This window comes from Pan paniscus, chromosome 4 (assembly GCF_029289425.2).
Source record: "Pan paniscus chromosome 4, NHGRI_mPanPan1-v2.0_pri, whole genome shotgun sequence".
NCBI classification, from domain to species: domain Eukaryota; kingdom Metazoa; phylum Chordata; class Mammalia; order Primates; family Hominidae; genus Pan; species Pan paniscus.
This window is the reverse complement of record NC_073253.2, coordinates 44,221,237-44,249,089: the sequence shown is the minus strand read 5'-3', so window position 1 is coordinate 44,249,089 and position 27,853 is coordinate 44,221,237. Positions and strand designations below refer to the sequence as shown.

Here is a 27,853-nt window from a genome sequence, read left to right as displayed (position 1 = left end):
TAATTTAAAAAAAAATTAAATATTTTTATTATATACTTTTAAACATACAGAAGATAGAAAAAAACAGTACAATGAACAGCCATGTCCACCAGTTAGATTCTGTAACATTTTGCCACATACGCCTCACATACATTTTGTTAAACCATTTGAAACATTTTAAGACACTCTAACACTTCATTCCTAAATGCTTAAGTATGCAAATTAAGACAGTCTTTTATAAACTACAACACCCTTCTCACAGCTCATAAAATTACCAATAATTATCCAATATCATTCAAAATCTAATCCGCATTCAAATTTTCTCAACTGCCTCACCACCGTGCTCGCCTCCCACCCCCACCCCAGTCTTTTACAGATGGTTTTTCAAAATAGAGTCCAGTAAAATATTTCACATTGCATTTGGTTATTACATAACTTTTAATCAAGAAGAGTTACCCATTCCACTTCCTTTTTTCTTTCCCAACACTTGATATTTTGAAGAAATGAGGCCAGTTATCTTCTATAACGCTTCACATTCCAGATCTGTCTGATCGTTTCTTTAGTGGTGTCATTTAGTGCTGCTCTATGCCAGCATTTCCTGCAAATGAGAAATTAGAACCAGAGGCTTGACGAATTCCAGTTAAACCATGTCCTCTGTGGACACCAGTTAAACTTGACTAGAGCACTTCATATGTCAGAGTGTACAGTGCAGTATGCCTAGGTTATCCCATATCACGATAAAAAAAAGTCTGCTGGTCTGCCTACTAGTGATATAAAATGGCATCATATCCTAAAGCTCTTTATTGTGAAAGTATGTTTCTTCCACACAACCAACCAGTTAAGTATTTGGTGCAACGATACTTTGACACATGAGAATTCTAGTAGGGATGTAGATTAACCTTTTATCTAATAGTTTTGGCATCAAAATTCTTTAATATTGATTGTTTTATATTAACCTTTCAACTTTTTAACATCTGAACTTTTTAAATGTTCAAAAACATTTGTTTTCCACAAACCATAAAGTTTTACAAAAGTAAGATTCACTTTCATAATGCTGGCAGACTTACTCCTTAATTTAAGGAATGTGAGCACCTTCCTTCTTTTTGATTTTGTCTGAAACCCTGTAAGGAAAATAAAGGAAGTTAAAAAAAATAGCTATATAGATATAGCTAGCTATATATAGATAGCTTTATATGGATGTTAAAAAGCATTTTGTTTCACAAGACATTTTACTTATTTTATTCAACAAAATATGATCAGAAATTAAGTTGATAGTCTTTTAATGTACTTTAAAAGTTATCCCAAAGAAAACAATTATTAGGCTGCAGTTAAGGTTTTCTTGCAGTGGCTCATGCCTACAATCCCACAACTTTGGGAGGCGGAGGTAGGGGGATCACTTGAGACCTGGAGCTTGACACCACCCTGGGCAACATAACGAGACCCTGTCTCTACAAAAAATTTAAAAATTAGGCCGGCGCGGTGGCTCAGGCTAGGCACAGTGGCTCACGCCTGTAATCCCAGCACTTTGGGAGGCCGAGACAGTTGGATCACCTGAGCTCAGGAGTTCGAGAACAGCCTGGCCAACATGGCAAAACCCCGTTTCTACTGAAAGTACAAAAAATTAGCCAGGCATGATGGTGGGGACCTCTAATCCCAGCTACTTGGGAGGCTGAGGCAGGAGAATCACTTGAACCCAGGAGGTGGAGGCTGCAGTGAGCTGAGATTTACACCACTGCACTCCAGCCTGGGTGACAGAGCAAGACTCTGTCTCAAAAAAATAAATAAATAAATAAAAAATAAAAATTAGCCAGGTGCAGTGGCATTATCACTGTAGTCCCAGCTACTCGGGAAACTGAGGTGAGAGGACTGCTTGAGCCCTGGAGGTCAAGGCTGCAGTGAGCTGTGAATGTGCCCTTGCACTCCAGCCTGAGCAATAGAGTGAGACCTGGTCTCTAAAAAATAAAATTTAAATTTAAAAAATTTAAAAACATTGCCGGTCACAGTGGCTCATGCCTGTAATGCCTGCACTTTTGGAGGCCAAGGTGGGCGGATCACCTGAGGTCGGATTTGGAGAACAGCCTGACCAACATGGAGAAACCCCGACTCTACTAAAAATACAAGACTAGGCCGGGCACAGTGGCTCATGCCTGTAATCCCAGCACTTGGGGAGGCTGAGGCGGGTGGATCAAAAGGTCAGGAGATCGAGACCATCCTGGCTAACACAGTGAAACCCCATCTCTACTAAAAACACAAAAAAATTAGCCGGGTGTGGTGGCGGGCACCTGTAGTCCCAGCTACTCGGGAGGCTGAGGCAAGAGAATGGTGTGAACCTGGGAGGCAGAGCTTGCAGTGAGCCAAGATCGCGCCGCTGCACTCCAGCTTGGGGGACAGAGCAAGACACCCTCTCAAAAAAAAAAAACCAAAAAACAAAACAAAACACAAAACTGGCTGGGCGTGGTGGCATATGGCTGTAATCACAGCTACTCGGGAGGCTGAGGCAGGAGAATCACTTGAACCCAGGAGGCGGAGGTTGCAGTGAGCCGAGATTGCACCATTGCACCCCAGCCTGGGCGACAGGGCAAAACTCCATCTTAAAAAATAAATAAACTAATTAATTTAAAAAAATATTTTTCTTCCTTTTTTTTTTGAGACGGAGTTTCGCTCTTGTTGCCCAGGCTGGAGTGCAATGGTGCGATTTTGGTTCACCGCAACCTCCGCCTTCTCGGTTCAAGCAATTCTCCTGCCTCAGCCTCCCAAGTAGCTGGGATTACAGGCATGCGCCACCATGCCCGGCTAGTTTTGTATTTTTAGTAGAGACAGGGTTTCTCCATGTTGGTCAGGCTGATCTGGAACTCCCGACTTCAGGTGATTCGCCCGCCTTGGCCTCCCAAAGTGTTGGGATTACCGGCGTGAGCCACTGCGCCCAGCCGATTTTTCTTCTTTCAGTATGTCCAATGATGTTCCTGACCCCGCTTATACCTTATTATTATTTTTTTTTGAGATGGAGTTTTGCTCTTGTTACCCAGGCTGGAGTGCAATGAGGTGATCTCGGCTCACCGCAACCTCCACCTCCTAGGTTCAAGCAATTCTCCTGCCTCAGCCTCCTGAGTAGCTGGGATTACAGGCATGCACCACCACGCCCGCCTAATTTTGTATTTTTTTTAGTAGAGACGGGGTTTCTCCATGTTGAGGCTAGTCTCTAACTCCTGACCTCAGGTGATCCGCCTGCCTCGGCCTCCCAAAGTGCTGGGATTACAGGTGTGAGCCACCGTGCCCGGCCTATACCTTATTTTCATCAAATAAAATATATGACCTTAAACTACTTGTGTCATACTTATTAAAATGAGACCATTAAACACCAGTATTCACTAAATAAAAAAAAAATTTAAAGTCAAAAATTAATACTAAAACATTTGTTTTTCTTGTCAGATCTAGCCCAAATGTCCTCTGTCTCTCTTCTGGCTTCAATGCTTTCTATCTTTCCCTACATGTATACTAGCTTGCAGTGGCTTCCCACTTCATTACTAATCTACACCTAACAGACCGTAAGATGTATTGAAAGATTTGTTACTAATGAGTATCAAAGTTATAACCTATTTTATGTTATTTCAACAACATTATTCTTAGTCATTTGCATTCTGCTTAGATTTCTAAGACAAAAAGATAGAGGTTAAGAGCTAGACTCAGAGCCTATCTCAACCACGTGGCTTCAGTAGAACAAAGGTTAAGAATTGTTAGCTTAAGGCAATGACGTATTAAAAACACTTAAGGCCAGGTGCAGTGGCTCATGCCTGTAATCCCAGCACTTTGGGAGGCCGAGGCAGGCAGATCACGAGGTCAGGAGATCGAGACCATCCTGGCTAACACGGTGAAACCCCATCTCTACTAAAAATACAAAAAATTAGCCGTGCACGGTGGCACACGCCTGTAGTCCCAGCTACTTGTCGGGCTGAGGCAGGAGAATGGTGTGAACCCGGGAGGCAGAGCTTGCAGTAAGCCAAGATCATGCCACTGCACTCCAGCTTAGGAGACAGAGCAAGACTGTCTCAAAAACAAAAACAAAACAAAAAAAACACCAAAAAACCAAAAAAACAAAAAGAACACAAACGAATGTTCATAGCAACATTATTCATTACAGCCCCAAAATAAAAACAACCTAAATGTCCATGAACTGATGAATGGATAAAATGTGATATAACCAAACAACAGAATATTCAGCAATAAGAAGGAATGCAGTACTGGTGCATTCTACAGCATGGATGAATCTTGAAAATAGCATGCTAAGTGAAAGAAGCCAGACACAAAAGACCACATATCGTATAATTCCGTTTATATATAATATCTAAAATAGACAAATTCATAGAGACAGAAAGTGTACTGACTGCCTAGGGCTGGGGAAAATGAAGGTAACAGGGTTTCTTTTTGGGGTGATGAAAATGTTCTAAAATTGTAGTGATGGTTACATAACTGAAAACCAAAACCACTGACTTGTATACTTTCTTTTTTATTTTATTTTTTGAGACAGAGTCTCGCTCTGTCACCCAGGCTGGAGTGCACTGGCACAATCTCGGCTCACTGCAAGCTCCACCTCCTGGGTTCACGCCACTCTCCTGCCTCAGCCTCCCGAGCAGCTGGGACAAAAGGTGCCCGCCAACATGCCCGGCTAATTTGTTTTTGTACTTTTAGTAGAGACGGGGTTTCACCATGTTAGCCAGGATGGTCTCGATCTCCTGACCTCGTGATCCACCTGCCTTGGCCTCCCAAAGTGCTGGGATTACAGGCGTGAGCCATTGTGCCCAGCCAACTTGTATACTTTCAAAGGTAAACTGCACACCATGTGAATTATTTCTCAAGAAAGCTATTTAGAACATAAATTATACCAATACTTTATATATACATTATGTATTTTTTCCAAGTATTTCATAATTTAAAAAACACAAAAGCCTACAGTGTTACAGTCAGATAACTGATCTCAAAACAAATTACAAGCTGTTGATTTATTACTTTTTGGTCATTAAAATGAGGAATTCATGATACATACAATATACCAAGGTTATACTACAACAACTGAAGCGTGACTTTTTTTTCCCTCCGCAAATTCTCACTCTGTTGGCCAGGCTAGAGTGCAGCGGTGTGATCTTGGCTCACTACAACCTCTGCCTCCCAGGTTCAAGTGATTCTCCTGCCTCAACCTCTCAAGTAGCTGGGATTACAACTGCCCGCCACCACACTGGGCTAAGTTTTGTGTATTTAGTAGAAATGGAATAGTCACCATGTTGGCCAGGCTGGTCCTGAACTCCTAACCTCAAGTGATCCACCTGCCTCTACCTCCCAAAGTACTGGGATTATAGGTGTGAGCCACCGTGCCAGGCCTTTTTCTTTTTTTGAGACGGAGTCTCACTCTGTTCACCAAGGGTGGAGTGCAGTGGCACAATCTCAACTCACTGCAACCTCTGCCTCCCAGATTAAAGCAATTTTCCTGCCACAGCCTCCCAAGTAGCTCGGATTACAGGCATGTGCCACCATGCCTGGCTAAATTTTTTTTGGTATTTTTAGTAGAGACAAGGTTTCATCATGTTGGCCAGGCTGGTCTCAAACTCCTGACCTCAAGTGATCTGCCTGCCTCGGCCTCACAAACTGTTGGGATTACAGTCGTAAGCCACCATGTCTGGCCTTAACTTTTAAGTAAGAATATTAATGGGGGCACACACAGATGATACATTTAAAAACATACACCTTGAAGTCAGTTGTTTCTTCTATATTAATTTACTAAAAATACAAGTGCCTACAATATCACATCATAATTTTAGCAGGGCACAAGAGCTTACTTTTAAAAATAATTTTAAATGTTCTGACTAAAATACAATAGAACATGTCCGTAGGAGACTAACGTATAAAGTGACAAGTTTGAAGCCATACTCCCCAAGGTTCAATGTGGTACACATTACCCCAGATCTTTGGGCATTAAAAAAATTTCATTTCTCTTGGAAGGCTGAGGCGGGTGGATCACGGGGTCAGGAGATTGAGACCATCCTGGCTAACACAGTGAAACCCTGTCTTTACAAAAAAATACAAAAAATTAGACAGGCGTGGTGGCAGGCGCCTGTAGTCCCAGCTACCTCTGAGGCTGAGGCAGGAGAATGTCATGAATCCAGGAGGCAGAGCTTGCTGTGAGCCAAGATCACGCCATTGCACTCCAGCCTGGGCGACAGAGCAAGACTCCGTCTCAAAAAAAAAAAAAAAAAAAAAAAGAATTTCATTTTTCATTTATGAAAAATTATCCCATCTTTTCCATTCCCTACAATCAATTTCAAATCAAAGCAGAGATTAAAACATTATTTAGAAAAAGTATAATTTCAATTCAAAAGTGTATAATCAAAATAATCTAACGATAGCATGAAAGCTTTTTAAAATTAACTAAAATTATACTTAGGGACAATGCAAGAGTAATTTAAGCCTCAGACAGTTGTATTTTTTTATTTTTATTTTTTAGTAATATAAAGAGAGAAGCAAGTAGTATTTTATAAATTTACAAAACAAAGTCACATAACTACAAAAAAATTGTCAGGAAAAGATGCTGAGTGATTACTTACCATATAATAGCCAGTATGATAGCCACTCATGTACCATGAAATTAACATACTTCCCAAAGCATCAGCATCATCAAGGGAATCTGGACATATGGGAGGTGGTGGGGGAATTATCTGGAGACAGAAAAAGATATTGTTTATATCCAGTAAACAAAAAAGTAAAGTCTGGAGATTTATATTATATAGTGAATGCTGGAAATTAATTGTATTTTTGCTTATATCATCTCCTACTTAAATTTCTTTTTTTTCCCCTAAACAAAGACGAGGTCTTGCTATGTTGCCCAGACTGGTCTCAAACTCCTGAGCTCAAGTGATCCTCCTGCCTCAGCCTTCTAAAATGCCGGGATTACAGGCATGAGCCACTGTACCTGGCCTTAAATTTCTTAACATAGCTAGCATTTGGAGAAAACCAACCAATAACAACAAAAGACCAACAAAATTAAATTTAACGAGGACGAAAAGACAGCAAGTGACATAAAAAGTTTAAACATTTTGATTTAGACTATGTATCTGTTCCACTATGAAGCTATGAGTAAAAAAAAAAATCAAGCATAAATACTTTCATGCTTTTCCTTAATACACACACACACACACACACACACACACACACACACACACACACACACACAGCTCACATAGCATTTCGAGGGCGATTTTAAGTAAATGTCTTGGGTAGAACACCTGTTCTAACCCCATCCCAATACACAGTATGCCAAAAAGTATCTTTTTATCTATTGTTCATACCTAAAAATCTACCATTAGAAATCCAGTTTACAGCTGGGTGCGGCAGCTCACGCCTGTAATCCCAGCGCTTTGGGAGGCCAAGGCGGGTGGATCACCTGAGGTCAGGAGTTCAAGATCAGATCAGTCTGGCCAACATGGTGAAACCCCATCTCTACTAATAAAACAAAAATTAGCCGGGTGTGGTGGCAGTCGCCTGTAATCCCAGCTACTCGGGAGGCCGAGGCAGAATTGCTTGAACCCAGGAGGCGGAGGTTGCTGTGAGCTGAGATCACACCACTGCACTCCAGCCTGGGGTACAAGGGCAAAACTCTGCCTCCAAAAAAAAAAAAAAAGAGAGAGAAAGAAAAAGAAATCCAGTTTACATCAGAAGCTAACATCCAACTATACCTAGAAGGGCAAACACTAATTCCTTATATAAGGCATAATTAAATCCCTTCTAACAGGAACTACCTCCTTATGGCATAGATACCAACTTCTGCCAGGAAAGAAGGCAACCTAGAGCTTAGACTTGGGACTACAAGAGCACTGCATCTGGGTAACAGAAAGGCATTAAAAACAAACAAAACCCAGAGGTTTAGTTCAAATTTCTACCCATTAGAATCTGGCCCAAGGGATGTTCTACAATGACATTTTCCAATCCTCTATTCTGCTAATTATCAAATTGTATGTGAAAGCAAAATCTAACCTATACTCTTTTTTACTTACTGGTGGTCCAGAAGGAAATGGAGGCAGCCAGCATGATAGTAAGTGGGGTGGTGGTGGTGGCGGTGGCGGTGGTGGGCCATTGAATTTTAGACCTGGCTATAAGGAATATTTCAAAGGAAAATTAACTTACCAATTTCAATAGGATAGGAATAAAAAGGACTCAAAACCAAAAGGATAAAAATAATTACCCAGAATATTTGTTTTATACATATCAAAAAGATTAAGTGAAATTTCATGTACCAAATCCTGAAGTCAAACAGACTCATAAGTCAAATGACAACCTCTGGATTTTTCTCATTTCTATGTAGACATTAAGGAAGTAAAACAAAATAAGAGTGGTGATTACCTAATAAATCAGAGACAGTCTATTTAGCAAAATTATTTCAATCATAAAAGACTATATCCCAAATTTCATTAACTAAATTGTATATTTTTATGAAAGCCTGTTTAGCTATACATGCCAACTTAGAGGACATATTGTGAAAACCTGCAAATCTCTCACCTTATAAAAATCAGCCCCCTGAGACCAATGAAGCATGATGTATATATCCTAAGAGGGTACATCATTTTAGATTCAAGAAACTGTAATATAATGTAAGCCTCAATAAGAACATTATCACAGAAAATCTTAAAACTTTTGGTGAGTCATGCTTGTTTTTTGAAAATGACTGCCTAGGCTAGGCGCCTGTAATCCTAGCACTTTGGAACGCCAAGGTGGGGAGATCACTTGAGGTCAGGAGTTCAAGACTAGCCTGGCCAACATGGTGAAACCCCATCTCTACTAAAAATACAAAATAAGCCGGGTGTGGTGGCGGGTGCCTGTAATCTCAGCTACTTGGGAGGCTGAAGCAGGAGAATCACTTGAACCCAGGAGGTGGAAGTTGCAGTGAGCTGAAATGGTGCCACTGCACTCCAGCCTGAGCGACAGAGCAAGACTCCATCTCGAAAAAAAAAAAAATGCCTAAATACCATTCCCTCCATGGAAGAAATCACCGCTTTACACAAAAGAACTAGAAAGGGACAAGCCTTAAGGTTCCATGACATAATCTAACCTATAATAAAAATCTTTTTAGAGTTGATTTCTGTTACTTATAACCAAAAGGACCATAAGTGAAAACAATATTTACATTTGAACTCTACAAAACAATCTGAGAGCGCCTCAGGATTTTATCTATATTAGATGTAAATAATGTGTTCTTATTTTACATATCTTATACAGGTGACATGGGAAACAACAGCATATCATCCAGCTAATGATAAATTATTATTACACTTTTTTTTGTTTTGTTTTGTTTTTTTGTTTGAGACGGAGTCTCATTCTGTCGCCCAGGTTGGAGTGCAGTGGCACGATCTTGACTCACTGCAAGCTCTGCCTCCCGGGTTCACACCATCCTCCTGCCTCAGCCTCCCGAGTAGCTGGGACTACAGGTGCCCGCCATCACGCCCGGCAAATTTTTTTGTATTTTTAGTAGAGATGGGGTTTCACCGTGTTAGCCAGGATGGTCTCGATCTCCTGACCTTGTGATCCGCCCACCTTGGCCTCCCAAAGTGCTGGGATTACCGGCGTGAGCTACCGCGTCCGGCGCATTATTATACTTTCTAACTTAAATAAGTGTGCTAATTATTAGTCTAATACCTAATACTCCACAAAAGTTAACTGGATAAATCTTTCATATAAAGTATTTTGTTGCATCCACTGCAGTGTCTAACATTTTTTTAAAAAAATTAACTATTTTGCATCATTATCTTATTTCCTTTTCAAAAAATTCTTGTGTATTTAAGCTACAAAAGTTTCATGGGAGAGCTACAAATTAGTTAACAGAGAGGTTAAATGTCCCGACATTAACTATTTTCTGGAAAACTTTCATAGAAGGTTTACCTTTCCTGGTCCCAGTCTTGGCCCTGGCATGGGGGGTGGTGGAGGGAGAAAAGAGTTCCATGGAGCAGATTTGGGCTTGATGTTATCTGATTTATTTCCAGGAGACCTGGAGTTCTCACTTTCATCTGTTGAAACTTGGCTTTCATTTTCATTCTTTAAAAAGAAAAAATATGCAGGTTTTTGTTATAAGGGTGTGATTAAGAAAAAATTAATGCCTCGGTGGATCAAACTGACAACTGTGTATACTGTTTAACAGTTTCTCATCTAGTCTCTGCTTCCAGAAATTGAATTTTTTTTTTTTTGTATCCTTACCTCTTGAGCATTCTGTTCTATACTATTAGCTACTTCACAGATTGGGGAAAGTAGATCGGACAGATTTTGCTCCTCTCTATTTCCATATCCAGTGTAAACCACAACACAGGTTTCTCTCTTGAAATCAATTGAAGCAATGGTAGCTGGGTAAATGCAACCGTCTTCTGACCAAATGGCAGAACATTTGTCCCCAACTTTCCACTACAAAAGAAATCAAAGATATATACATGCACACATTTCTTTTGAAGAGGGCAAACTATCATCTTGTTTTGATCAGTGGGGAGGTGAAGGATAGAGGGTAGAGATTTGGAAGGCAAAATGATGTAATGAGAAAGGCTTGGGGTCTAAATACATAAATCTGAATTCCAACTCTCTCACATTTATAATCATGGACAAGTTTCTGAATCTCTTTGAGTCTTAGTTTCCCCATCTTATTAGATGGCTATAATATAAACTACCTCCCATATTTGTTGTGAATAGCGGGAGGGAGATAAAATGCATATGGTGCCCAGCACTCTGGACTGGCCTAGAGCAAGTGCTCATCAACTGTTAGCTCTCTTCCCCCTTGGTAATGATGAAACTAAAGTTGGCTCAAAAGACACCAAAATATTCAGCTTTCAGGACTACTGCTTTTAACTAGCAGAAATAATCTACCTAGACTTCTGGGTTCCTTGGAATTAATAGTTTTAGAGTTTTTAAAGAAAAAGGGGAAAAAAAAATCTATCTCTCAGCTTAAGATGTAAAACACTGCCAATTCAGCTTACGGCTCTTGGGTACTCCTTCCAAACAGCACCTTCTCCCTGCCTTCCATTCACAAATGGAACACATGTCCTGATTTTAGCATTTATCATTCCCATCTAATTCTTTATACTTTCATGACTAATATGCATGTTCCTAAATAACAGAAAACTTAATAGTTGTTTTTGAAGTTGTATAATTATATGTCAATAGAAACACTGTACTAATCACTTAAGTTAAAGACATTTTACACTATTAAATAAGGACTAATGAGACATCCTTTGAAGTTAAATCTCAACATTTTAAAATAACCTGTTGTAAGGAAGCTGCAGTATTCTTCTTTTGGCTTTTATTCTTCTTAGCAGGTTTTCTTTTAGGTGTGGTTTTTGGTTTACCTGAAGTTTCACAAATGTCACCATTCTTTAGAGCATGCTACGAAAATAGGAATAAAAATGTGCATGTTACAGGGTGGTGCACAGAATAAAAGTCACGACATAACCCAGTTACTACTATAAGCTAGTCTCAAGGCTCCGTCACCTCAGAAAGCACCTATTTTCTCTTTTGACCACCCCCTACACTATAAAAACTGCTCTTAAAGGCATCATACACCTGACATCAGCTCTAAAGACCCTTTTAATCAAATCTCCTTGCTCTCAACCTCTCTGTAACATTAGACCCTATTAATTATCTTTCTTCCTGATATTCATGGCCCTTTGGATGTCATAGCAATGTAGGGCCCCAACGGTTTCATTACTTCTGATCAAGACTTAGATTTAGGTATTCCCAATAAGAGCTGGCCATCCTTCTTTACTTGCTTACGGCCATCTATTATTTTATTTATTTTATTTTTTTACACAGAGTCTCACTCTGTCACCGGGCTGGAGTGCAGTCACACTGATCTCAGCTCACTGCAACCTCCACCTCCCAGGTTCAAGCGATTCTCCTGTCTCAGCCTCCCGAGTAGCTGGGATTATAGGCGTGCACCACTGTGCACAGCTAATTTTTGTATTTTTAATAAAGACGGGGTTTCACCATGTAGGCCAGGCTGGTCTTGAACTCCTGACCTCGTGATTTGTTCGCCTCAGCCTCCCAAAGTACTGGGATTACAGGCGTGAGCCACCGCGCCCGGCCAAGGCCATCTATTCTTATTACTTTAGTTGCAACTGTCTGCAAACACACTTCTGAAGCTATTAATCCAGTTGTGACTTTTCTCAATCTAACATTTCCAATGATCAATTTCACATCTTAATTCATACCTCAAACTCAACCTCAACTTAATTCATATTCAACCTCAACTTAATTCAAATTCAATCTCAACTTAATTCATACTCAGACTCACTACTAAAACTATCGTTTTCCCAAATCAGTTCTTTTCCTCCTTTACTCAGATTACTTCTCCCTGCAATATCACCAACCCATCCCACATTGAGCCCCATTTCAATCTCTATTTTATAGAATTCTCTTGGTAATTCTTCTTTAGTCGACTTCTAGTTTCAGTGTATACTGGAAAGCACATTTAAAAATCTAGGCCGGGTGCAGTGGTTCATGCTTGTAATCCCAGCACTTTGGAAGGTCAAGGAGGAGGGATCTTTTGAGCTCAGGAGTTCCAGGCCAGCGTGGGCAACAGGGTGAGACTGCATCTCTACAAAGAATACAAAAATGAGCTGGGTGTGGTGGCACACACCTGTGGTCCCAACTACTCAGGAAGCTGAGGTAGGAGGATTGTTTGAGCTCATGAGTTGAAGGCTCCAATGAGGCATGATCACGCCACTATACTCCAGCCTGGGTGACAGGGCAAGACCCCATCTCAAAAAAAAAAAAAAAAAAAAAAAATCTAGAAATCAGTTACAAAGGTGACATAGAGGTCTGATCCTTAGCTCATGTTACAAGAGTAACTATGAGAAAGACATGAAATCTGTATGCTTGGTGCTCTTTATACACTGTATGAGTATATGCTCTGTTTGCTCAAGGTAGTCTGGACTATTGTTTGCTCAAGGTAGTCTGGACTGTTGATGACCCATATTTAATGCTCAGTAAGACTAAACATCTCAGAGAATGGAGAAGGTGATGATGTTGGCCAACTGTATAAGTGTCCTGTTTGAGACACAGAACCATACTACATTTCCTAAAAGAACTGTATATTCCTACCCAATAGGAACACTTGAACTGATACCCAACTTACAGGATTTGGGATGATTAGAGTAATTTAATATATGAAAAGCACACAGAGCACTGTCAAATTAATATTTGTAATGCTACAAATATTAATTGCTGTGCTAATGCTATTTATCTTCATCATTATTTTACTACATGCTTGTTAAATGTTTAAAATTATAATTCAGATTGTCTTTTTCTTATTAATCTCAATTAGAGGACTTCCATAGTTTGATACAATGTAAAAATACTAAAAGGAATACATCGTTTGTTCGTTTTCTGAGATGGAGTCTCACTCTATCGCCCAGGCTGGAGTGCAGTGGTGCAATCTTGGCTCATTGCAACCTCTGCCTCCCAGGTTCAAGCAATTCTCCTGCCTCCGTGTCCCAAGCAGCTGGGATTACAGGCACGTGCCACCATGCTTGGCTAATTTTTGTATTTTTAGTAAAGACGGGGTTTCACCATGTTGGCCAGGCTGGTCTCAAACTCCTGACCTCAGGTGATCCACCTGCCTCAGCCTCTCAAAGTGCTGGGATTACAGGAGTGAGCCACCATACCCAGCCAGGAATAAATGTTTTAAATTTTATTTAAATTGCCTCCACAAAGGATGACATATATAGGCTATCAACTTCTAAAGGAGGATATCACCTGATTTAACTAACTCATACTACCATCTAATCTTCAAAATGAAAACTGAATAACATGTACTTTAACACTTTATCGTATGTTATCAATTCCTTTCCAAATGAATAACGAGAAAATAAGAAAACGACTAAGCAAGCATTTCATACCTTAAATGAAGCCACAGCTTTATCATATGCTTTTATCAATGCTGTATCATCCCAAATGTCAGAATCATCGCTCTGGAAAGGGTAAGAAATAAAAACAACTCATGTTCAGATAGGTTTAATCAGAAAATGTATGTTAGTACCAAGAGTCATCTTAATCCACACATAACAAAATTACACTGAAAATGAGTACTTAAAATCCTAAATAAAGCCACAGGAAACTTACCTGCTTAGAGGTTATGTGACTTTACTCCAAAAGCTAGACATAGGTAAATGTTCTAAGAATGAATGCCATCAAGTGAATGCCCCTACAATTTAATTCCTATCCACATACCATCAGTAGATTTGTTCAAGGCCAGCTATATTTATTTCAATTAAGGTCAGATAAAACTTGACTTCATCTAGACTACGGGAATGCTGTTCTGACCTCAGAACCTATGATCCAAAGAATATTTTTTCTTTTGAAATTATAATGTTTCCAGATTATAAGGATACAAATTGTTAATAGTGACTAACCAATTTTCATTTTATTATTATTATTATTTTTTTACTTCCATTTCCCTTTCCTGCTTTCCTGGTACCAATTTTCTTTCCTTCCTTTTCTTTTCCTTTCTTTCGTTTCTTTCTTCTCTCCCTCCCTCCTTCCTTCCTTCCTTCCTTCACTTCTCTTTCTCTCTTCTTTTTTTCTCCCCTCAAATTCCTGTGTTCAAACGACCCTCCCACCTCAGCCCACTGAGTAGTTGGGAATATAGGTGCATGCCACCATGCCTGGCTAGTTTTTAAAATTTTTTGTAGGGAAGGGGTCTCGCCATCTTAGCCAAGCTGGTCTTGAACTCCTAGGCTCAAGTGATCCTCCAGCCTCGCTCGGCCTCCCAAGTGTGGGAATTACAGGCATGAGCCACTGCACCTGGAAATATTTTTGTCCAGACATGGTAGCTCATGCCTGTAATCCCAGCTACTTGGGAAGCTGAGGCAGGAGAATTACATGAGCCCAGTTGTTGGAGGCTGCAGTAAGCTATGATCATCCCATTGCCCTCTAGCCTGGGTGACAGAGGAAGACCCTGTCTAACAACAACAACAACAATAACAAAATAATAATAATAATAAATAATTTTTTAGCACTATCTGCTAGCACTGTGCAAGTCACTGAGAGATATATAGAAACATGGTACTCTCCAGTTATTATCTAACCAGGGATTTAAGACTATCACACAAGACAAAACAAAAAACAATATAAAACAAATCTTAACAAACATCAAAATGTGAAATACAAACAGTATTTTAATTAAAAAGGAAAGAAATTAATGTATACTGCAAGATCATATGGAGGAAACCGGCCTAAGAAATAAAAACCACTCACGCCTGTAATCCCAGCACTTTGGGTGGCCGAGGTGGGTGGATCACGAGGTCAGGAGTTCGAGACCAGCCTGGCCAACATGGTGAAACCCTGTCTCTACTAAAAATACAAAAATTAGCCGGACATAGTAGCACATGCCTGTAATCCCAGCTACTTGGGAGGCTGAGGCAGGAGAATCACTTGAACTTGGGAGGCAGAGGTGGCAGTGAGCCAAGATTGCGCCACTGCACTACAGCCTGAGAGACATAGCGAGACTCTGTCTCAAAAAACAAACAAAACAAAACAAAACAAAAGAAAACAAAACAAAACAACAGGATTTAGGCCAGGCATGGTGGCTTGTAATCCCAGCATTTTGGGAGGCCAAGGCAGGTGAATTGCTTGAGTCCAGGACTTCCAGACCAGCCTAGGCAACAGGGTAAGAACCTTGTGTCTACTAAAAATACAAAAATTTTGGCCGGGCATGGTGGCTCATGCCTGTAATTCCAGCACTTTGGGAGGCAGAAGCAGGCAGATCACGAGGTCAGGAGTTCGAGACCAGCATGGCCAACAAGGTGAAACCCCATCTCTACTAAAACTACAAAACTTAGCTGGCGTGGTGGCAGTCACCTGTAATCCCAGCTGCTTGGGAGGCTGAGGCAGGAGAATCACTTGAACCCGGGCGGCAGAGATTGCAGTGAGCTGAGATTGTGCCACTGCACTCCAGCCTGGGTGACAGAGTGAGACTCTGTCTCAAAAACAAACAAACAAAAAAACCAAATTTAGCTGGGCATGGTGGCACATGCCTATAGTCCCAGCTACCTGCAGGGGCTGAGGCGAGAGGATCACTTGGGCCCAGGAAGTTGAGGATGCAGTGAGTGGAGATGGCGCCGCTGCACTCCAGCCTGGGTAACAAATTGAGACCTTGCCTGGGAAAAAAAAAAAAAACCCCAAAAAAACCCAATAGGATGTGCATAGGTAGACAAAATAGAATGCATTCCAAGTAAGAGCATGAACAACAACAAAAAAGGCATGGAAGCAAAAATAACACTAAGAATTTATTTATGTAAGGTAACTAAGTAGTCAAATTTATAGAATTAGAAAGAATGGGCCAGGCGCAGTGGCTCACGCCTGTAATCCCAGCACTTTGGGAGGCCGAGGTGGGCGGATCACCTGAGGTCAGGAGTTCGAGACCAGCCTCAACATGGAGAAACCCCTTCTCTACTAAAAATACAAAATTAGCCGGGCGTGGTGGTGCATGACTGTAATCCCAGCTACTCGGGAGGCTGAGGTAGAATTGCTTGAACCTGGGAGGCGGAGGTTGTGGTGAGTCGAGATTGCGCCATTGCACTCCAGCCTGGGCAACAAGAGCAAAACTCCAACTCAAAAAAAAAAAAAAAAAAAAAAAAGAATGATGATTACCAAGGGCTAAGTGTAAGGAGAAATGGGAATTTGCTAATGGGTAGAGTTTCAGGTTGCAAGACGAAAAACTTCCGAAGATCTATTGCGCAACAACATGAACATACTTAATATTACCGAACTATATACTTAAAAATGGCTAAAATGACAAATTTTTTTACTTCAATAAAAAATAAAACACACTGTATGAGGGATTAGTGAGACAAGTCCAAATAGAATCCAATTTATACTCTAGGGTAGAGTTGGATTTGGTATACTAGAGAGTATTTTGGATTTGGTATAGTATTAGTCAATGAATTCCAAAAAAGTTTGTTATAAAATTCACTGAGTTGTAATATTACTTTTTGTCATTTTCCTGTTTTTTTTTTTGTTTTGTTTTCTCTTGAGACAAGAGTCTCGCTATGCCACCCAGGCTGGAGTGCAGTGGCACGATCTCGGCTCACTGCAACCTCCACCGCCCAGGTTCAAGTGATTCTCCTGCCTCAGTCTCTCAAGTAGCTGGGATCATAGGCGCCCACCATCAAGCTGGGCTAATTTTTGTATTTTTAGTAGACATGGGCTTTCATCATCTTGGCAAAACTGGTCTCGAACTCCTGACCTCAAGTGATCCTCCCACCTCAGCCTCCCAAAGTGCTGGGATTACAGGCATGAGCCACCGCACCCAGCCTTGTCATTTTCCTGTTAATCTCCGTTATATAGAGACAAATGTATTCCAATATAAAATGTCAATCTTGCTGTATGATAAAAAGTACTTAATAATCCCAGCCTGGGCAACATGGCAAAACCCCATCTCTACAAAAAGTACAAAAATTAGCTGGGCGTGGTGGTTCACATCTGTAGTCCCAGCTACCCAGAAGGCTAAGGTGGGAGGGCCGCTTGAACCAGGGAAGAGGAGATTGCAGTGAGTGGAGATCAGAGATCATGCCACTGCACTCCAGCCAGGGTGACAGAGTGAGACCCTGTCTCAAAAAAGAAAAAAAAAAGTACTTAAGATCATTAAGTCACTTTGCAGATAAGGAAAGTAATCACAAAGAGGTTAACTGACTTAAGGTTACATTCGCACTTGGAAGGGAAGATATTCCTTGGAGATTTGGTAAAAGGAATAAAAACAGGCTGGGTCCAGTGGCTCACACCTGTAATCTCTGTCTCGAAAGAAAAAAAGGGGGGGTAGGGGGGAGGCTGGGCACGGCAGCTCATTCCTGTAATCCCAGCACTTTGGGATGCAGAGGTGGGTGGGGTGGGTGGATCACTTGACATCAGGAGTTTGAGACCAGCCTGCCAATGTGGCAAAACCCCGTCTCTATTAAAAATACAAAACTTAGCCGGGCATGGTGGTGCACACCTGTAGTCCCAGATACTTGGGAGGCTGAGGCAGGAGAATTGCTGGAACCCGGGAGGCAGAGGTTGCAATGAGCCAAGATCACACCACTGCACTCCAGCCTGAGTGACAGAGTGAGACTCCATCTCAAAAAAAAAGGAAGCAAACAGTAGAAAATGAAGGGTGGTCCTGAAGAAATAAAGAAATCACAAAATCAAGGCCAGTGATATCAATAGAAGAGTGCAGTCTTAAAGCAAGATACATAGACAGATGGCAGCTCAAACTCCTCATATCTCAACTGTTATTGCCAGACCAGGAAACAAGTAATTTCAAAACGAACAGAAAACAAAGCGACAGAAGAAAAGGTAATACTGATTACAAGGTACCCAAGGACAAATACATCTGACTGAAAATCTAAGGAGCACCAAAGCAAAGCCATGAAAAAGAACCAAAGGAACAAAAATAAATAAAAAGCAAAATGGTTGATACATTGGCAAACAGTATTTATTTAACATATGTATAAATGGGGTCCCTGAAGAATAAAAACAAAACAAAACAAACAATCTTCCTGGTGGTCTAGTGGTTAGGAATTTAAAAAAAAGAAAAATTCCTAGGGATGGGAGGAAAAACCCCCTCCCATCCTCAGAGCCTCTAAGCAAAAAGACTAAGTTACAAAATAAAGAAAATCAGTTATCATTAGACTTTCTCATAGAAATTTATGGGGAAAAAGTATGAGCCAAGAATTTTATATGCAGCCTAGCTGTCCTTGAAGTAGCAAGACTAAGAAAAGTTTAAAATGTAGATGAATACCGTACTCACTAGCCTTTCCAGGGTAATCTATTGAAAATAAGCTTCATCCAACCAAGATATGACCAGGGAAACTTGGGTTTTAAAAATAACAGAACTGGCCAGGCATGGTGGTTCACGCCTGTAATCCCAACACTTTGGGAGGCCCAGGTGGGTGGATCACCTGAGGTCAGGAGTTCGAGACCAGCCTGATCAACATGGTGAAACCCCGTCTCTACTAAAAATACAAAATTAGCCGGGCGTGGTGGCGCATGCCTGTAATCCCAGCTACTCGGGAGGCTGAGGCAGAAGAATTGCTTGAACCTGGGAGGTGGAGGTTGTGGTGAGCCAAGATCGCGCCACTGCACTCTAGCCTGGGCAACAAGAGCGAAACTCTTGTCTCAAAAAAAAAAACCGAAAAACATAAAACAGAATTGTTAGCATCAAATATATTTAATTGTGGATCTAAGAGGAAAGTAGTGTATTAAATTGAAAAGCTGATTCTAAAATTTATATGGAAATACTAAGGACAAAAATAAACCAAAGCTGGACAATTTACATTATCTAACTTTAAGATTGTAAACCAGAAGTAGCTAAGACAGGTTTCAATCAATTTAGAAAGTTTATTTTGCCAAAGTTAAAGACGCTCCTATGACACAGCCACAGGAGGTCCTGATGACATGTCCCCAAGGTGGTGGGGTACAGCTTTGCTTTATACATTTTAGGGAGACATGAGGCATCAATCAATATATGTAAGATGTACATGAGTTCTGTCAGGAAAGGCAGGACAACTCAAAGTGGGGGTAGGGAGGTTTCTAGGTCATAGGAAGATTTAAAGATTTTCTAATTGGCAACTAGTTGAAACAGTTATTATCAACAGAAAGGAATGTTTGGGTTACCATAAGGGGTTGTGGAGACCAAGGTTTTATCATGCAGATGAAGCTCCCAGGTAGCAGGCTTCAGAGAGGGTAGGTTGTAAATGTTTCTTTTCAGACTTTAAGAGTCTGTTCTATCAGTAATTCCAAAAGGGAGTAGGGTGTGATGAGACATGTCCAACTCCCCCTTCCCATCATGGCTTGAACTAGTTTTTCAGGTTAATTTTGGAATGCCCTTGGCTGAGAGGATGGGTCCATTCAGTTGGTTGTGCAGGGGCGGGGGGGGGGGGGCCCTATAATTTTATTTTTGGTTTACAAGACATACCCTGAAGCAATACTAATTAAAAGTGTAGTACTGACATTAATATAGACTAATAGACAATGTAACAGAATTGAGAGTCAGAAATAGCCCTGTGATATATGTGACTGATTTTAACTGAAGTTACAAATGTGGTTTAATAGAGAAAGCATAGTAGTTTCAAGAAATGGTGGTAAAACTATTGGAAATCCTTATGCAAAAACAAACCAAATTTCCACCTACATTGAGCCACATATAAGAATTAATACAAAATGGATTACAGACCTAAGTGTAAAACTAAAACTCTAAACTGTGTAAAAAAAAAAAAAGAGAAAAATCTGTGATCATGGATTGCCTATAACAAAAGAACAAACTGAAATGGCCTTGTTGCCTGGGGTGGCACCCGAAGTTCTTGGTCTCACGCCGAGGAAATCAAGGACGCTGACACACCAAGGGTGTGAGGCTAGAGCAGAAGTTTAATAGGCAAAAGAAAGAGAATAGCTCTCTCCTGCAGAGAGAGGTCCTGAAAAGAGTTCCCATTCCACAGTGAAATGCAAGCATTTTTATAAATGAGCTAATGGGAAGGGGGTAGCTTATCTACACATAGGGAGCAAAAAACCAGTTAGGACCAGGTGTTGCCATCTGCATAGAGCGTGAATCTCTGGCATCCCCCACCCCAACCTTTTATTATGCAGGCAGGTCCTTGGCCTGAGCTACTCCACATTGCTTATCTCTTTCCTATTGTGCATGTGCTAAATAAGGGGAGGTGGAGCCACCATGGTGGACATGCCTGGCCCCAGGTACCCCTTTCTCTCCGTGCAGCTGCAGGCAACCCCAACAACTCACAACATGCAAGCTTCCAGCTTCCTTATCTGAGTATGTACTAAGGTCCACTGTGTTTACTTCACATACTGTGTTTACTTCACATACCCACCTTACGTATGTGAAGCTTGCTGATTACCCAGGAAGCTCCCCCTCTGTGCCAGAGCTGCTTCCTTATACATGTTTACAGCCCGATCTTCCAGGCTGCTCCTTGTTAGAAGAGAAGTGATTTCTTGGGCTGCTTTTTGTTAGAAGGGAAGTTCTACCGAGGACTCTGTCTAACTATCGGCTTACCTAGTCTTTTTTTACCTCCTCTCTCAAAACCATCAAAGAAAAAACTGAAAAATTAGATTTCAGCAAAATTAAGATTTTCTGTTCTTAAAAAGACGTTGTTAACAAAATGAAAAACCAAAGTGTAAACCGGGAGAAAATACATGCAAGTTACCTATCTGATAAAGATATTGTACCCAGCAAACATGAAGAACTCTCAAACCTCAACAACAAAAAAATTCAATTAAAAGATGGGTAAGTTGGCCGGGTGCAGTGGCTCATACTTGCAATCCCAATCTTTGGGAGGCTGAGGCAGGAAGATTGCTTGAGCCCAAGAGTTCACGACAAGCCCAGGCAACATAGTGAGACCTTGTTTCTACAAAATTTTAAAAAATTAGCCAGGCATTGTGGCGTGTGCTCCTAATTTCAGCTACTCAGAAGGCTGAGACAAGAAGACTGAGCGCAGGAGGTGGAGGCTGCAGTAGGCTGTGTGATTGCACCACTGCACAACAGCCTGGGTGACAGAGTGAGACATTGTCTCCAAAAAAAAAAAAAAAAAAAAAACCCCAAATGATTTGAATAGACACTTCACCAAAAAAGATATACGGATGGCAAATACACTCATGAAATGATCAACAGCAGCACTGGTCATTAGGAAATGCTAATTAAAATCACAAGAAGCCACTATATCTATTATAATGCCTAAAATTAAAAAGACTGACCATACCAGGTGTTTTGCAGGGACACTGAGCAAATGGAACTTTCATACATTGCTGGTCAAAATGCAAAATGGGGGAGCTGTTCTGAACCTATTTAGTTGTGGGGGCTGTCCAACTTTTGAATTGTTCTTTGCTCAATTAATCTCTGTTATATTAAAAAGTAACATGGTACAACCACCACTTTGAGGAAGAGTTTGACAGCTCCTTAAAGACTTAAAATACATCTACCCTGAGACCTAAGTATTCACTCAAGAAAAATGAAAGCGTATGTCTATACAAAGTCTTTTTAAAAAATTTTTATAGAAAATTTTTAATTTTTGATTTTAAAATAAAAATAGAGGTTTCACCATGTTTCCCAGGCTGGTCTCAAACTCCTGGGCTCAAGCGATCTGCCAGCCTTGGCTATATGAAGTCTTATACACTAATATTCATAGTAGCTCTACTTGTTAACAGTCCCAAACTGGAAAAAGCCCAAATGTTCACAAGCAAGCGAATGAATACAGTATAGTATATACATGCAATGGGATACTACTCAGCAATAAAATGGATGAAAATCAAAATAGCTATGATAAGTAAAAGAAACGTGACAAAAAAGGTACTGTATCATTCCACGTTTATAAAAATTCTTAAAAATGCAGGCTAATCTATGGTGACAGAAAGTAGATCAGTGGTTGTCTGGGGACAGGACAAGGAGGGATGAGAAGGATCACAAAACAGCAATCCAACTGAGGCCACCATGCTATAAGGAAATCCAAACCAGCCCACACACTGAAACCACATAAAGAAATCTTCATGAGACTACATGAAAAAAAGAGATAGCCTGCCAATCCCTAGCTGTTCAGTCCCCAGCTACTGTAGCTCTAGCAACTGTGTAGGTGCAACCACGAGACAGCCGCACGAAAACTGCCCAGCAAGGCTCTCACAAATTCCTAACCCACAGAAACAATGAGATATAATAAAATGTTCTTTGTTGTTTCAAGCCACTAAGTTTTGGCAGATTCGTTACACAGCAACGGCAGCCAGAACAGACCACCAGGACTGCCTTTATATCTGATTCTCAGTCATTTCCAGTAGCTCAGATTTCTCAAATTATTCCCAACACCCTGCCATCTTCTACCTTCTCCTACCACTTCCTGAAACTTCCACTGTGCTCCCTTGAGTAATTAATAAAATCCACTCTTTAACCTCTGAATCATCCCTTCATTTCTTGCTCTAAGTAAAATCTAGCTCCCTGAGGATGCCTTTTCCTTTCGCAGCCATCTCAAATGATAGATGTTTCCTCTTTTCTCCTCCACACTCTTCATATCACTGTACCTACTGGAGATGTGGGGAAGAAATCTTCCCTGCTCCGGCTGGCGCGGTGGCTCACGCCTGTAATCCCAAGCGCTTTGGGAGGCCGGGGTGGGCGGATCACGAAGTCAGGAGATTGAGACCATCCTGGCTAACACGGTGAAACCCCGTCTCTACTAAAAATACAAAAAACAATTAGCCGGGCGTGGTGGCGGGCGCCTATAGTCCCAGCTACTCGGAAGGCTGAAGGAGGAGAATGGCGTGAACACGGGAGGCGGAGCTTGCAGTAAGCCGGAGCTTGCAGTGAGCGGAGATCTCGCCACTGCACTCCAGCCTGGGCGACTGAGCCAGACTCCGTCTCAAAAAAAAAAAAAGAAAAAAGAAATCTTCCCTGCTCCTTACTTGCACTTCCAGATTATTCTCCTCCATTCCCCTCTCAAAATTCCCAGCCTTGAAAATCCTGACAAAAAGTAGCCAGGCATGGTGGTCAGCACCTGTAGTTCCAGCTACTTGAGAGGCTGAAGTGGGAGAATCCCTTGAGCTTGGGAGGAGGTTGTAGTGAGCCGTGATCGCGCCACTGCACTCCCACCTGGGCAACAAAAAGAGGCCCTGTCTCGGGGGGGGGAAAAAAAAGAAAGAAGGAAAATCTTGTCACCAGACTCACAGTCTATTATCGTTTCCTATTGCAGTCACCTACAGCCTACCGAGTCACTCTTCCTCATTCCTTAATGTTTACATCGCAGTTCTCTCTCCAACACTACTCCTGTCATAATTTTTGGTGATTTAAATATCCATGTAGATGATCCCTTCAATTACCCTATATTTGCAGGTCTCTAAACTCCTCTCCACCACAATCTTGTACATCCTCTGATGTGGTGCAGCTCTGTGTTCCTACCCAAATCTCATGCTGAATTGTGATCCCCAGTGTTGGAGGTGGGCATGGTAGGAGGCGACTGGATCATGGGGGTGATTTCTAATGATTTAGCACCATCCCCAAGTGCTGTTTCCTGATAAGCGTTCTCACAAGATCTGGTTGTTTTAAAGTATGTAGCACTTCCCCCTTCTCTCTCTCTCCTGCTGGCCATGTGAAGACTGTGCTTGTTTCCCCTTCACCTTCCACCATGACTGTAAGTTTCCTTAGGCCTCCACAAGAGAAGCCTGTACAGGCAGCAGAACTGTGAGCTGATTACACCTCTTATCTTTATAAATACCTGGTCTCAGGTATGTCTTTGTAGCAGTGTAAAATGAACTGATACATCCCCAAATCTCAGCTACTCACTCACTTCAACTGTATTTATTTATTATAACCAATAACCACAACCTCTCCATAAATGCAGTTTCAAGAATCCCACTCTCTTAACCATCACCTTCTAGGCTCTGCAACTTACTCCTACTAGTGGTTTGATGGGGACAATCATTCCACTTCATTAGGACTGGCAGTACATTGATCCTCCCACTTTTTTTTTTTTTTTTTTTTTTTTTTGAGACAGAGTCTCATTTTGTCGCCCAGGCTGGAGTACAGTGGCACGATCTCGGGTCACTGCAAACTCCACATCCCGGGTTCAAGTGATTTTCCTGCCTCAGCCTCCCTAGTAGCTGGGACTACAGGCACCTGCCACCATGCCCAGCTAATTTTTTTTTTCCAAGAGGAGTCCTGCTCTGTTGCCCAGGCTGGAGTGCAGTGGCGCAATCTCGGCTCACTGCAAACCTCGCCTCCCGTGTTCAACTGATTCTCCTGCCTCAGCCTCCCAAGTAGCTGAGATTATAGGCACGCGCCACCACGCCCGGCTAATTTTTGTATTCTTTTTTTTTTTTTTTTTTTAAAGACAAAGTTTTGCTCTTGTTGCCCAGGCTGGAGTGCAATGGCGTGATCTCGGCTGTCTGCAACCTCTGCCTCCCAGGTTCAAGCAATTTTTCTGCCTCAGCCTCCCGAGTAGCTGGAATTATAGACACGTGACAGCATGCCCGGCTAATTTTTGTATTTTTAGTAGAGACAAGGTTTCACCATATTGGCCAGGCTGGTCTTGAACTCCCGACCTTGTGATCTGCCCAACTCGGCCTCCCAAAGTGCTGGGATTACAGGTGTCAGCCACAGCGCCCGGCCGATCCTCCCACTTTTTAAACTGTCTCTCAGGGTCTTAAAATCCTCACTTCCTTTCTTATTTTTTTTTTGAGGTGAAGTCTCACTATATCGTCCAGGCTGGAGTACAGTGGCGTGATCTCAGCTCACTGCAACCTCCACCTCCTGGGTCCAAGGGATACTCCTGCCACAGCCTCTTGAGTAGCTGGGATTACAGGCACCTGCCACCATTCCCAGCTAATTTTTCTGTATTTTTATTAGAGATGGGGTTTCGCCATACTGGCCAGGTTGGTCTCAAACTCCTGACCTCAGGTAATCCACCCACCTCAGTCTCCCAAAGTGCTGGGATTACAGGCGTGAGCCACCGCGCCCGGCTTCTCACTTCCTTTCTTAGCCAGCTTAAATTCCATGATCAATCATTAAGAGAACTCCTTTGTACTTCTCCCCCTCACTTCTTCATATCCACATGGTAAAATCACAACTGCATTAATTTCAACTCTCCATTTACTCTGTGGGTGCCCTCATACACAATCTTGCTGTCTGGTCTCCTTCAACTCATGACCACGAATCTCAAGTAGGCTCTTTATGTTGCCTAGCAATATTTCCACTAAACTTCCCTAGTCCAACCCTTGCCCACTCTTCTAAAGAACTATCTACTTCCCATCTTCTCTTTCCTCTCCCATCCCAGCTCCTAGCTGATAACCTTGCTTCTTTCACTAAGAGAACAGTAAGAATCAAGAGAACTTTCAAAATCTCCTGCCATCCTATCTGCCCATTCACGTATCATAGATGTGTAACTATATAGCTGTCACCAAAAGAACCGCTAATGTTTCCAACAAAGGCCAAATCCATCCCTTCTTACCTACTCTAGGACATTGCTCTAGCCATTGTCTTCTTTCCGACCTCAACTTTCCCATTCTCATCTTTCCTATCAACCCACAAACATGCTGAAACATGTTGCTCCTATCTTAGTGCAGTGGCTCACACTAGTAATCCCAGTACTTTGGGAGGCAGAGGTGGGAGGACAGCTTGAGGCCAGGAGTCCAAGGCTGTAGTGATTCATGATTGTGCCACTGGCACCCTAGCAGCCTGGGCAACAGAGCAAGACCCCCCTCTCTTAAAACCACACACACACAATTAAAATTCCTCTTAACTCACTTCCCCCTCCATTTATTGCCCAATTTCTCTACCCTCCATTTATAATAAAATTTCATGGTAGCTCACTCCTTTAGGCCCAGCGACTCCAAAGGAGGGTCGCTTGAGGCCAAGAGATCAACGCTGCCATGAGCTAGGATCACGCCACTGTACTCCAGCCTGGGCCACAGGGAGCGAACTTGTCTCTAAAAAAATTTTTTTTAAATAGAATTCCTTGAAATATGCCTACCGATGTTTTTATTATGTATTTATTTATTTATTTATTTGAGACGGAGTCTTGCTCTATCGCCCAGGCTGGAGTGCAGTGGCGCGATCTCGGCTCACTGCAAGCTCCGCCTCCCGGCTTCATGACATTCTCCTGCCTCAGCCTCCCGAGTAGCTGGGACTACAGGCGCCCGTCACCACGCCCGGCTAATTTTTTGTATTTGTAGTAGAGACGGGGTTTCACCGTGTTAGCCAGGATGGTCTCGATCTCCTGACCTTGTGATCCGGCCGCCTCGGCCTCCCAAAGTGCTGGGATTACAGGCTTGAGCCACCGCGCCCGGCCGTTTATTTTGTTTTAAGACAGGGTCTGGCTCTGCCGCCCAGGCTGGAGTGCAGAGGCGCAATCAGATCACTGCAGCCTCCACCTCCCTGAGCCTTCCAAGGCCTGAACCTTCCAGGTAGCTGAGACCACAGACGCGCACCACAACACCCGTCTAATTTTTGCAGACTCGGAGTCACACTATGTTGCCCAGGCTTGTCAAATGTTGCCTTGGATTTCTCTTCTCCTACTCTCCAACTCACTCCAGCCAAATTCACCCCTACCATGCTATGCCCAAGACTGAACTCCTGAGAAACCTGCTCTACTGGCAATCTTCTCTTTCCCACCTCAGCAAAAGGCAACTTTATCTTTTCAACTATTCAGGATAACCTCCGTTATCGAATCTATCTGAAAAACCTGTTGCCTCCGATTTCAAAATATACCCAGAATCCAAATACTTTCACTCTGTTAATAACATCTTGTTCTGAAGTTCAAATCACCTTAACAAACTCCTAAGTGGTTCCCCTGCTTCACCCTGGCCTAATGCCCTCACCTCCCCCACACCAGCCAGAGAGGAGTGAACAAAATAAGCTACTGCCAAGTCGCGGCAGGGCCTCCACTCAACGCTATCAAGGAACCCAAACTGCTCGAGGAAGGAGCTTGCGGATGTGGTTCGCAGGGAACGGAGTGGGAAAAGACGTAGAAAAACGCGGACCACAACTCCAGTGAGCGGATCGACTTGATGCTGTCCCGAGACTGCGGAAGGAGAGTTGGGCCGGAAGAAAGGTGCTGAGAGCGCTAATAGGGAGACTGCACTGGCTGCGACCTCACCTGGCCTGTGCCGCGCCGGAACAGCACGGAATCCTCCTGCTCCGGGACGCCGCCACCACTGCCGCCGCTGCTCATCGCCATAGCAAACCTGCGGGTGCGCAGCGTGGGGCCCCGTCCCTTCTTAAGAGTGACGACTTCCGCCGCCCGGGGCTTCTGGGAGCGGAACAGTACGGTGGCCTGGAGGACCGCTTGTAGTAACTTCTCACGCTTTCTACGAGGGGTTATCGCCCTCCCACATTTGTGGC

General features: G+C 42.2%; 1 protein-coding gene across 2 annotated transcripts; it reads right to left on the bottom strand.

Annotated features, from left to right (window-relative positions):
- On the bottom strand, nucleotides 1-27,853 carry SMN2 (survival of motor neuron 2, centromeric). Of its 2 annotated transcripts, XM_003806767.5 has the most exons (9): nucleotides 27,609-27,853; nucleotides 13,893-13,964; nucleotides 11,260-11,379; nucleotides 10,210-10,410; nucleotides 9,898-10,050; nucleotides 8,019-8,114; nucleotides 6,573-6,683; nucleotides 1,047-1,100; nucleotides 1-577 (listed from the first exon to the last, which is right to left on the bottom strand). In XM_003806767.5, the coding sequence occupies exons 1-8, from the start codon at nucleotides 27,687-27,689 to the stop codon at nucleotides 1,050-1,052; spliced, it is 885 nt and encodes a 294-aa protein (XP_003806815.1). In that variant the 5' UTR covers nucleotides 27,690-27,853; the 3' UTR covers nucleotides 1-577; nucleotides 1,047-1,049. The 2 variants fall into 2 exon arrangements, with proteins under 2 accessions (XP_003806815.1, XP_034815874.1); XM_034959983.3 differs by lacking the exon at nucleotides 8,019-8,114.